The sequence below is a fragment of the Ornithodoros turicata genome, chromosome 4 (assembly GCF_037126465.1).
Source record: "Ornithodoros turicata isolate Travis chromosome 4, ASM3712646v1, whole genome shotgun sequence".
NCBI classification, from domain to species: domain Eukaryota; kingdom Metazoa; phylum Arthropoda; class Arachnida; order Ixodida; family Argasidae; genus Ornithodoros; species Ornithodoros turicata.
In genome coordinates this window covers 16,924,340-16,937,525 of record NC_088204.1, presented here as the reverse complement: position 1 = coordinate 16,937,525, position 13,186 = coordinate 16,924,340, and the positions used below count along the sequence as shown (strand labels likewise).

General features: G+C 45.8%; 1 protein-coding gene across 1 annotated transcript in view; it reads left to right on the top strand.

Annotated features, from left to right (window-relative positions):
• The window catches only part of LOC135391203 (uncharacterized), an 81,059-nt gene extending 68,556 nt beyond the window's left edge, over nucleotides 1-12,503 (top strand). Inside the window, exons 13-15 of the mRNA XM_064621357.1 lie at nucleotides 676-829; nucleotides 7,007-7,226; nucleotides 10,879-12,503. Coding sequence (XP_064477427.1) covers nucleotides 676-829; nucleotides 7,007-7,226; nucleotides 10,879-11,111 — 607 coding nt within the window. The 3' untranslated portion in view covers nucleotides 11,112-12,503. The remainder of the gene's footprint in view (nucleotides 1-675; nucleotides 830-7,006; nucleotides 7,227-10,878) is intronic.
• Nucleotides 12,504-13,186: the final 683 nt, after the last annotated feature.

The following is a 13,186-nucleotide window of genomic DNA, read 5'->3' as shown; positions in this document are numbered from 1 at the left end:
GTACTGCTTTATTTTTCCGTGTCAGTTTCTTTTGGCAGTTGACATATATATATATATATATACAACTGTAGCATCGACGTCGACAAAGTTCTTGCTGTTTTCGTTCGCGCCCTCTGATGTGAGCCACAATAAACACTATATACGTCAACCGGATCAGCCGTGGTCGGGTGTCACTGTGGAGAGCTCCCACATTCGGGAATACTAATATTAATTAATATACGTATTAATAATTAATAATTCGGGAGCGAACAATCGTGCGGAGTCGGGTTGAACACGAATATCAACGCTACTATACTCTTACTCTGTACTACAGTGGTTATCGGCGAACATCGTAAGAGCTCGAATTAACTTTCGTTATTGTCGCAGTTACAACTCATGTTCTAAACAACCTCAGGAAGCTTTGCTCGGGAAGATTCCAGAAACAATAGGTCTCCGTAACCGCGTAATAATCCAGCAGTACCTCGCAACATTCTCTGTATGTTTTTCTTGTTTTTTTTTTTCCTACAAGATGATTCACTCGCTATACCCCAGAGAGAAACATTAAACGGGTGTCACGGTAAAATTAGGTCCTCCTCAAGAGATAATTAGTAGAGACAATGATCGTCGTGAGAAGAGTTCCCATGAGAGTCTAGCAGAATCTCATGTGTATAATATTCTTGGTTCTTAACGACCCAGCTGTCCCGTCGAGGCGAAGATGATGCGGGAGATACGGACCATCGATTCGCAGAGCAAATCCCTGGAAAGCTACTTAGAGGCATTCGCCTTCACGGGGAGCAGCACTCTGGAACTAGAGGCTGAAGTGGTCACGTGCCTGGAACGCTGCAAGCCGGTGAGATTCCGACTTTCCAGATTAACCCGGATATCCGAACAGTTTCTTGATAAAAAAAGATGTAGCAAACAACTTTCTTTTTTCTTACACTCTTTCCCTTGTGTATGGTATTGGGTCTACCCGGGAAGCCACACTCTAAAAACACGCCTAGGTGTCTCACGAATGTCTGACCCCTATCGAAAAGCTTTCGTTTCAGTGATCATCCCTGAGACATCGGTAAAAAGATCTGAGCAGAGAGCGGCTCCTTTCAGTACGCTCATTATTTAAAGAATACTCTTCACTTTTAAATTTTACTTGGGACGCTTTCGGAACCTCTGTTTTACGGATCGGGACCTTCGGCGAAAAATATTCCAGAAAAAAAAAAAAAAAAAACACCCGCGTCGACACTTCGTGATTTTTTCTACTAATTATTTGGTTTCGGTTTACATATTTCTGCGCGGAGCAGCGTACCAATGCGCTCTTTCGCTCATTTATCCGGCCCCCAATAACGATAACGACATAATTCGAGATGATGGTTGGCTCCCAACGCTCCCAATGACGTCTTCATCCGCCTGGTTAGAGACGCTTCGGTATGCCTTCTCCTCCTCTATACCCCACTATAGCACACGCTACTTCGCACAAGAAAGATGCAAACCGAACGCAGCTACGTAGTTATTCGAAATATCACCAAGTGTCGATGCGGTTTTCTTTCTTTCTTTCTTTCTTTCTTTGTTGTTGTTGTTGTTTTTTTCTTCAAATATTTTTCGTTCAATGTTCCGATCGGTAAAACACAGGTTCCGAAAGCCTCCGAAGTAAAATTTAAGAGGCTGGAGTTTTATTTATGCCAATCCAAAGTATGTAAATATGCCGCTCCATGCAGACCGCTCGAACCACTACGTTACCCCCAGAGCTTAGGGCCGTATGTAACTTACGGCCAATCCTTAATGCTGTAACTTTAAAGGCCGTATATGTGCCCGTCTGACAGAGGTATTATAGAGCCGGGGGACCTTCATGAAACACCCGGTATAGCCCGGTAAACACCAGGCCAACCATTGCACAGAATGATGAAGTTGTCACTCCTGATTTGTGGGACAGCGTGGGGCGTACGCACTTTTGTGACAATTAACATTACTACACTCTTAAAAATGAACTTCACCGCATAGTACGCTCCTAGCCAACCATTATGTCGAATTATGTCGTTATCTGCCCTGGTTTGTTGAAAACGGTAGACGTACACCTTTTTTGTGACACTTATGCTGTCCATAAGTGTCACAAAAAGACGTACGCCTCCCGTTTTCAACAAATCAGGCCAGATAACGATATCATTCGAGATTATGGTTGGGTAGGAGCGTGCTATGCGGTGAAGTTCATTTCTAAGCGTGTACACAAGTGTCACAAAAAGGCGTACACCTCTCGTTTTCATCAAATCAAGGGAGAGAACGATGTTATTCGAGATGGCAGCTGGTTAGGAGCCTGTTATGTGGTAAAATTTTGTTTTAAGAGTATACATAATATCGCTCACCTGTACACTTAGTGACATTTTTAGTGCAACCTACAAGTCTAAATTAAAGCATGATGTGGTAAACCTGTAGCGCTATTATGTGTAGCCTGACCTCACGAGCAAGAAAATAAAAGTAAAGGACAAAAACACTGTGCCAGAACTCTACACAGCGACAGGTCACTGAATGACTCATCACATCTCTTCATCACAACTCAGCAGAAGCAACAAGAATCAGCTGCACTTTCAGCACGCCATATCGAGTACCCTAACAACCAAGAGAACATGCCGGCTGGCTCTATGAATGCAGCCACATAAAAATCCTGCTCGGGGAAAGGAGATTAGAAAAAAAAACACAAAAAGCAAAAAACCTGGGCTATAAAAACCCTAGAAATTTGTTCCAATCATGTAGTACACACACACACCCTGCCCGATTGAAAGGGGGGGGGGGGCTTCATTCGTGAACGCCAATCTCAGCGTGACCCTCATCCATTTTGGGGCCCCCGATCTCGGAGCTCCTAATTGGCTTTCAGCTAATTGCGTCATCATCGGTCTCTTTATGGACCCTGTTATCTTCCTACCCGATTTGGCTTTAACCTTCCATCACGCTGCCCTTGTTTTATCGTTATTTCTTTACTCTGGTCTCCCTTTTTTCTTTTTTTCTTTTCCCACACTATTGCATCGTTGTTGCGGCAGGGAATGAAATCACCTGAACTTTCCATGGACAGGAGGAGGGTCGATACCGGTTAGGTGCATTAAAGAATTAGGAGCGCGCGATCTTCCGTAGCCATATGGAGCGGAATGACGTAGTGAGCAGGGTTGCTGCCTTTCCCGGAGTTTATTGACCTAAATAATTGAATCGAACCCAATAAAGGCATGCTACACCGTTAATGGGGGACTAAAGTGCAATAATTTCTCCGCGCGTAATGAAAGATCCCGTTACCTTGAAACCAACACAAAAGGAACGGGATTCGTCGGTTGCGTCGTTAGGGATTTATTATGATCGATAGAAAAAACGCAGTTTACGCTTCCCCCTCTCTCTCCTTCTCAAGAAGCGCGACAATACGGAGAAGCCTCTCATTGGTCTCCTCAAACGATCTCCCGCGATGATTGGACATATCGTTTGAGGTGACCAATGAGAACCCGCTCCGCATGGTCGGCATTCTTGAGAAGGAGAGGAAGAGGGAAAGCGGGTTCTTTCGCGAATAAAACACGAACAACGCAACCAATGAATCCCGTTCCTTTTATGTTGGTTTCAAAGTAAATGGACCTTTCATTACGCGAGGAGAAATTTTGCCCTCTAGTGCCTCCTTAAAACAGAGCTTCACCGCATAGCACGCTGAAGACCAACCATTGCACAGAACGATGCCTTATCACCGTTGATTTGTTGAAAGTGGGAGGCGTACGCCTTTTCGTGAGACATATGTGACTATGTTAATTGTCACAAAAAGGCGCACGCCTGCCGCGCTATCCACAAATCAACAGTTGTGATTAAAGGTACCATTCTCTGCAATGGTTGACCTTCAGCGTGTTATGCGGTTTTAAGAGACATCATCGCGAATGACGTGGTTCGTTACGGTCGTCACGAGCTAACGAGTGGCGGGAAATTCAAAAAGAAGGGCACGTGACACATTGCGCGTGACGTATACCACGCCCTTCGCGCATCGCACGAAGAGCGCCGTGCACGTGTTTTGTCACGTGCCCTTGTCGACGAGCGCCCTGCCCCAGGTTAGTTCCTAACGCGTGCAAGCGATTAAGCCCCCAGATATGTTAAAACGGGAGGTGTGCGCCTTTTTGTGGCACTTAGCATTTCTGTCAATTGCCACAAAAAGGCGTACGCCCGCGCTTTCTACAAATCAGGGGGTTGTAGCGGTACCATTTTGTGCAATCACTGGCCTTATTTCAGAGTGTTATGTGATGAAGTTCTGTTTTAAGAGTCATGCCGGCAAGCCGGTCCCGTCACCACAGCCATAATGTCTTTTAAATGAGCAGAACATACTGCGTTTCTGCAAAAGAAGTTGATGTTGGCGAAAAAAATAAAACGGAGAGATAGAACAAGTCCAATACATTGAATACATTGCTTACACTTTAAAGAAAAGTGCAATACACAAGACAAGTCGGGAGACGAGATCAATTTCTCCTCTTTCTTTTTTTCCTTACAAACAAACAAACAAAAGTGCAATATCATATCGAACACTGTTTTCGACCGCTCAGCAGCACCCATGCGGTTCGATGTAATCAAATTAATTGATTACTTCATTACCCGGAAGAAGTCGTCGAGTGGCAAATTGGGCATTACCCTTGTTCCCTCTAATTCAAGTGGCCCGACTCTCATAGAGAGTACAAGCAGCCAATCTCGAGGCGCAGAAACAAACAGACGAAGTGCATGTTTGTTCCAGTCAAGTGCCCTCGTCCCTCGAGTGGTACAGGAGAAATCTGCCAATCGAAGAAACTTTCGGTTCGAGATGTTCCATTGGTTGGACTTCCAATTAGTTGCAATAGGAGCTTGGCCCTCTTGAAAGGGTATACTATACTCTCGGCGGAAACAAAGGTTGGAGCAAATCCCTAATTCGGTTGCGACGTCCCGTTCTTCTTGCGCCTGTAGTACGAAAAGGTTTGTTGATGGGTAGCGATAACGAGTTCTGAATGGTTGTGGGATTCGAAGATTAGATCCCGTATGGCAACACACAAAGAGATATTGGCTGAGCGCCATGAATACAGTTCAACTATATTCATAGCAATTTACCATGACGCTTAAAGTACCACAGAAGTCATCTTTAACACCCTGTTTCCTTTGTATAAAACTGCTAAGCAGGCCAGTAAGATGCACCATAGGAATTAGTTCACCCCATAGCGTCATTCGCAGAAATAAATTGAATTTAAAGTACGCCGCAAAAAGCGACCGTACGCAACGGCGGTGGAGAGCAGTACCATCCTGTGATCTGCCTGGGACCTCGCGCTGACGCTACAGGGGCCACGCTCGCTGATTGGTCCAGAGAAATGTTGTCTGCTACTCAGCTGTCGTCTGCTACAAGGCTGCTCGGGGTACCTGAAAAAGCATTGCTCCTGGCTCTGTCACGATTCGGCCGCTCCTTCTATCCCCAATTCTCCGGGGGAACTGGCAAAACTGGTTTACGGCGGCAGAGGGACAGGGCCCTGACCCCCACTGTCCATGCCGCGAACCAGAACGAGTTGCCCCTGTAATGTCATCGGTGACGTGGCATCATACTTCTCCTTGTTTGAGCTTTTTCTTTTCTTTTTCTTTCTTTTTTTTTTTCTGGGAAACGAATTGCACACATCAAAACCTTTCGCGCTATTCGGTAAAATGACACACACTTTCATCAGACGTCTTAATCTGAAAAATTTTTTTGATGGCCCTCTGTACTCCTTTAAGTGTGTGTACTGCTCTATTTTATATTGTACAACGACATTTTTGCTTTCCTTGTTACAGCCTGAGTGTGAACTTTTTTTGAACTTTTTTACTTTTATCGCTTTTAAAGTAGCCTGTGTGTGAACTTTCAGGTGCATATTTTACACGCATGATGCGCGCCGCTCTGTAGTTCAAAATATTCGTAATTTAGCAGTGACAAAAATTCACGGGTAGTGGTTCTGCAAAATAGCGCCTGACATCGCTATCGCCAGTGAAGTACGTCAAAACGCGGACGACCTCGGATTGGCAAGTGTTGGCTATGATCTGAACATCTGCAGCCTTCATCGGGGCAGCTTGGAGAAACGATTGGAGTAGTTTGTCCTGCGTGTGTGACAGCAACGTAGTTTCGGATTCCTACGTCGAGGTAACCAAGCTTCCCAAAATGAACGCGTGGTGGCACTTTCACGTTGTGCGACGAACGTATAATGGCGGATATAGAAGCCTCGTAAAGGAGCGAAAGGTTGCGCTTCCATTTTGCATGTTCTCTATTGGCAGACCACAATACTAGCACCTCTTATACCAACTACGGCGAGCTGCTTCCAACACCAACACCAGCTGGGTAACAAACTCTGTATTCGCACGAGCGACATCCCCGCGGAATATTCTAGTGGAAGAAAAAGCAAAAAGCTACCCAATGGGCTGGAAGTTCCGCCACGTCTGATGTTGTGCATGCGCACGGCGCCGGAACATTGGGAATGATGTACAGCACATAGCATCGCAGATATAGCAGACGACACCATCGGCTTTGTCATCTGCTACGGAATATATTGTGTCTGTGCCGCAGGATATTTCTCATGGTTAGAAGAGAACAAAAAGACATTACATTCGCTTGACCAGCAGAAAGCTATGAAAGCTTTCCAGGGGAGGCAATACGAGCTTTCCTGGGGAGGGAATTGGTAAGATATGCGGGGTGGTTTAAATGTGAAGCACAGTGGTGTTGGCACTCCTCGAGAGTATACGATGGGATGCTGCACTTCAGTGCGATAGCAATGTGGCAATGTTTTAGAACTTGTCTCAGCTGATGACTCAAGGGTAGAAATAGGCAAGATACGAATAACAAGTGGGGTAACAAGCGGGATCAATGGTTAGGGAAAGTTTAGGAAGATGAGTACACAATCTTCTGTGGCTCATCCCATGGAGTCAACAATACAAAAAGCTATGACGTTTTGTGCGGAAAGTTTTTTGGGGAATGCTATGGGAAATCCTTTAGGGAAGTCTGGGAAATTTCGCTCATTTCAACCGGTCATTTCGAACCGACTCTGTAACGCAGGTTTTATGCCAAATACCAACGGGAAGACGAGAAGACGACACAGAAACGGTGACGTCATTTGGTAGACGACGAAGGAGCGCACACGACCCTCTCCCGTCGGATGAACTTGGCCAGACAACGTTGACAAAAACCCTTTCCATCATGGCTGCTGAATTTGGAGTCGGAGGTCCAAAAGAAGACGTCAACTACGCATTTCCGGTCACTGCACCGACGCCATCTGGTGAGTATTACGATTTGCGGGCTTCTCGGCAGTTGTCTTTTATCTTCTTCAGCAAACGATTACTCAACGTGAGAGGACCATATTGGACACCAAACGTTTTGTTTCTACATAACATCCTTCACACTACAATGACTTCACATCAGCTGATGGGACGTTCCGTTCACATAATTGTCCCAGAACAACATATATACCGGGTGTTTCAGTTAAATCCCCGGGCTAAATAATTCGCGAACCGGTGCACCAATCGAATAACTTTCTTTTTTACAAGTATCTGTCCAATACCGCCTACAAGATGCGCACCGCGTGAATGAGCGGGAGGCGCTCATTATTTAAATAAAAATTCAAATGAGCTTCGTGAAAAAAGCTAACTTCTAAAGCAGGGCGCCGTCGGCATTAAAATGGGTACTACCCCTTCTGGGACCTTCAGTAGATACGTTTTAGAGAAAAATCTGCAACCGAAGCGCGTCATTTGTTGCAGTAATTAATTGGTTTCGGTTTACGTATTTTTGTCGCGGCTGGTCGCGGCGAAGCGCAAAAGGACGTAAATCATTGGTGTAATTCATTGGTGTAAGGACGTAATTCATTGATGGACATGGGAGTGAAAGAGCGTCCTTTTGCGCTTCACCGCGACCAGCCGCGACAAAAATATGTAAACCGAAACCAATTAATTACTGCAACAAATGACCCGCTTCGGTTGCAGATTTTTCTCTAAAAGGTGTCCACTGAAGGTCCCAAAAGGGGTAGTACCCATTTTAATGCCGACAGCGCCCTGCTTTAGAAGTTAGCTTTTTTCACGAAACTCATTTGAATTTTTATATAAATAATGAGCGCCTCCCGCTCATTCACTCGGTGCGCATCTTGTAGGCGGTATTGGACAGATACTTGTAAAAAAGAAAGTTATTCGATTGGTGCACCGGTTCGCGAATTATTTAGCCCGGGGATTTAACTGAAACACCCGGTATACGTATCCACCCAATCTCGCCTTATCGGCAAAGTGTGCAAGCGCTACGATGTTAATTTGCATGCCAGCTAAGCAAGCGATATGAAAACCCACCTAGGTGCAATGCTCGACTATTTATAAATATATTATCTTACTAATACACCATTGTTACCGCTCGCGTGATATCAGACGACCCCAGCACACATCGGCAGGGTACAAGTACAGTATGATAAATACTATTAATGTTGGCAACGGTCTATCGCAAATGTAGGCTGCAAAGACAGTAATGGTTATCTATATGTGATATAGTACAACGGTTCAGCTGCGACGAGGTCGCAACGGACAAACCGGTTGACTGAAATCATTTCATTGAAGAACCTCAGACAGTACCAAAGGCGCAGACCGGAATGTTTATTGGAAAAGCAGCACAACCCTTCTGACAGGCAAAGGATGCTATGAAACTGCGCTGCTACCTAACGCAATTTATCTCAAAGGCATCGTCCCACAAGAAAACAGAAAGAGCACATTCTTTTTTTTTTCTTTGTTGTTGTTGTTGTTGATGATGATTTGTTTTTAGTCACGAGGCCTAGTGCACCCCTACGACGTCTGCATTATCTATGGCTTGTTTTCTCGAGAGACTACGTACAACAAGCCCCGCCATAGCGCTATTCTTTAAACAACAGTCTGCATTGTCGATAACATGTCGCAGAATTGCCTGGGACCATTACAGTGTCTCTTAGCCATACACTTCGCAAGAGCCCGAAGCCAATTTTCCAAGTACTCCTATCCACGATATCCCGAGGAGACGTATACATAAATTGTCTGCCTCAGGAGACATGCAGCGACGTAGAGAGAGAGAAAGTGAGCGAGAAAAACGCGGGCCGCCATTTCGACTTCCGACTGAGCCCTGGGACTTCCTCTGGTTCATTTCCTGCATATAGGAGTCGTCGGCATCTAGTTTTGAAATTCACGGAACATCAGGAATAAATAACGACTGGGATGACCACTGCGGGATTGGATGCTTATGTGCTGAGACCATGTCTGCGGCCAAAGAGGTTTCAAGCCGGAGCCATATATCGTATTGAAGCACGCGGTCATACAAAGCCACGCAGGGGTCGTTGAGGATAATGGAACGGGAATTGGATATACCTTTATATACATTTGTTGCAGTGGCGTTCGTGGAATGCAGACGGTTGCGGTATGGGAGCCGCTAAAAATGTGTAGCCGTGTCGCGGAGCCCTGTCGCATATATTGAATACGTCGCAAAAGCTCGCTAGATAATAGGGAGTTTCAGCAAACCGTCGGTAATGTTATCGTTCCTCGGAGCCAATCGCTGTCGTGTGTGACTCAGAATGTTATCCACTGATTGGTCCGGTTGATACGATTGGGCGCAAGCCACGTTACCAACAGTTTGTTAAAACTCCTGAAACTCATTAAAACTCCTGAAAGCCGCCTTCCGCTTGATGGCGTGTACGGCCGTCATACGGTTAGCCACTATCAATTAGGTCAGAAATGTATAAACGTATTTTTATTCCCGATGTATTAATTTTCGCGAATCGCGCGCATTCAGTCATCTGCGAAGTTATTCGTGAGTGTTTAATTTCGTGATTCCAGGGCTGTTCCCTTTCGCGGGATAAACGTCAAGCTGTGTTCGACAGTACGATTTTTCGGGATTTTTTAGCGGTTGCGAAATTGGCGAAAATTAATGCATCGCGAATAAAAGAAATACATTTACCGTACACAACGCTGAAAAGTTTCGATGGAATTGGTTTGGAAGCAAGCGGCCTTGTCAATGTATTCTATTAGATCTACTACTGGGTAGGTTCTACTACTGGGCCTACTAGATCAACTACTGGGTCTACTAGATCATATTCACACGTCGTAGTATCATTTCGAAGTAAGAATACCGAGCGTCATGTGTCTAAAAAGTTAGTTTTCCATGCCGTTACAGGAGCAAGGAAGTTATATCGAACATGGTTCGAAACCCTGTTTCATTCATCAAGCAATACAATCCGGAGTCACTACCTCTTTCTAATCTATCAGGAGGAGGTCAATATTTTCACTGTGCGGTGTATTGTCAATGCGCAACCAAATTTACAAAAACACCCGGAGAAAGCAGCCCTCGACCCGGCCCGATGTCCTCGTGTGACGTCACCAGATCCTGCGTGATATCAGGTAGCCCTACGTAGGGAGCAACCACGAGCTCTGAAAGGCACTGAAAATATAATTCGTCTGCCACTGCTGCAGCGCTCGGGGAAGCGCAGGGCACGTCACGAGTCATCTGGCCGTCCCATCGGGACTGAGAACGGCGGGAAGCGACGTCGGCTTCCCTCTCTCACTTACACGCTCTTTTCAAAGAGTATGGGGTTTCTAGAGGGTGTGCAGATGAGATGCCTGTCTCGCGCGGGTCGTCAGATTCGTGGTTCTTTCCGACGAGCTCATCTGTTACTTGTTGCACAACACGTAGCAACCAAGAACGAAAAATTGACGGCATAACGCCTCGGTACCGTAATTTTAATTTTAATAGCAGTGTCTTCTTGCAGATCCTCAGTGTGAAGCACAGCCGTGTCCGTTATGTTCCGAGTAGAAACCCGAGTCGGGGAAAGAGTTGTTTGTAGTCAGCACGTGCCAGCTCGTCCTTGCCCCAGTTGCCTTTATTGCCGACCTGCATGTTTCCTGCTTCTGAATATGCATTACTTTCACTTCTTACAGCTGGGAAGTCGGGCAACATGGATGACCTTATTTCCGAACACCTCGGTGTCGTCTGCTTCGAACCGACAACATCAGCTGTCATCGGCGGCATGCTACTCTTCATCGAAGTGTTCTGCTTCAGCACGTGCCTCGCTTTCGCACTGCGCAGGCGCAAGGGGAAACCCAAGGACGAACCCATCTGCTACGATAACACTGTAGAGAGTTCAGACTTTCCGTGCTCACCGGCCTATTGAACATGCGTCGTCGTCTCAAAGGAATATGACTACAACTTCACATTTCTTGTCTTCTGCGACTTCAAAGTTATATTTTGTACGACTCTATCCTTGAAGGTGCACTACACCGAGGCTGAAAAATGAGACTACGAAGGAGCCGTCTTGACATTGTACGTGAGTGTTCGATGAAGACGGCAGCGTCAATCCTCAACGGACATTGCAAACTTTTATTGAGACACAGATGATTCGACACGGATAGACGGACTTACAGTTCTCTTGGTGGTATACAAGGTACGACTACGGGATGCGTAAGACTAAGACCAGACTTGGCCTGGACCAGAACGACGAGGAGGAGCCAGTGCCTGCTGTGCTCGAGATAAGAAACCAACGCGTCTACGACCACAGTTTTCGCAAGACCAAATCCCAGAGGTCCTCCTTTCCTAGCTATAACAGAACGAAGGAAAGATGGCTAGTTCAAGGAGTGGCACTTGCTACTTCCTGGCCACTTGTTCACGGGGATTTATCTGTACAACATCACGCCATGTGAAAGATGCTGCACTGGTTATCTCATGACCTGCGTCATTGGTGTTCATGCTGAAGCATATTATGGTAATGCAGGTCATGCAGGACTGCTGAGTCTGCGGTGAACCAGAATAAACGGGTGCGGTACATCTGCCGGCAGTGTGACATCGCGCGGTGTCTCGCGTTTATAGGGCTAACGTCTCGCAACGGCTTTCCTGAACGCGACCTACACAAAGACGCTCCCAAAGTTCCTGACATTAAAGCCAGTATTTCAACAGTGCGATGGTCACAACTAAACAGTGGAATTGTGGACAACACATAGCTCCTTGCAGGTCAACCTGCTCCGACCTGATCTTTCCATATTTATTCTCCACGTCCCCTTGGGGACAGTCTTTTTGAAAGCGCCCTTGGGTATACAAAGATGTAGGGTATGGGGTATTCTCTTCTGGTGAAGGTGTTTTTTTTTTTTATGTTTCGAAATTCGTTCCAGGGGTGAGCGATTTCAGCAGTGACAATGCATATTTTAGACATCGTTACTGTTCTGTGATCCGGGGGGTGTTGGGGAAACCGTTTTTTTTTTTCCTTTTTGCTGTATGAACGATGGTTGCAATTCTTGCGTGCGTTCTTGTCTTTTGTTCAGTGGTGTGGCTTCCAGAAATCCAAACTGTTACGTACACGATCAACTTCGACACAGAACAAGCCTGGTCATGTTAAGACCGCAATGCCAAACTCCGTCCAAAATATTTGAAAAGGAAAACATGTCATGGTCATAAAAAGCAATACTGCGACGGTATTGGAAGAAGTCGTGTTCTCAATTCTGTACCATGTTCCTCTACGTTTCTTCGCGATGAAGAAGTGTGATCATTGTTTACAAATAAAGTGTGGGAGCTCAAATCACATGGCTGTCACTGTAGGTACATCAAATGCCTTTCTTGTACAGCCCTCTCACAGCTGGTGGAAAATACCATGTCAGGCTTTAGCACAAGTTGAAGACTGACTACTTTGCAGTGGCAAGTCCCTTTTAAATGACTTGGTAGGTTAAACAGTAGGCGTTTTCCCAAGTAGAGGTTCTCAACTACTGTTCGCTAGGATATCATGTGCACTACCGGTAGTCTCTGATCCATTTTCTGGACAAATGCTGAGGAGGGGGGGGAGATATGAAAGTTTATTAAATGAAAAAGTAAAGGTCAGCCAGAGTCGGCTTGCTATTCCAAAATAAAAAATAAAGCAGAAACAGATAATGCACAGTCGAAGAGTGTTCACAGGGCATTCAGGCTACCACAGGCAATCACAATCACAGGGTGCTCACAAGGACCGAAAAACTCGACAGCTGAGGACTCTGCATGGATGTTGTTCTTAACGGCACCTCGCATGCGGAAACCCATCTATGAAACCGATATCAGTACCTTCGACATCGGCCGACAATCCACCTGGCTAATTTTTTCGTCCGAAAAGGGCTTAGCTGTTAAATAAACGAATTTTAAAGCTCAGCGCTGCTTCCGCGGCCGCAAAAGCTCCGGCGGCGTGACGTCACTCCCTAAGCGGAGGAGTGAGAGTGCGGTGCTCAGAGGAGG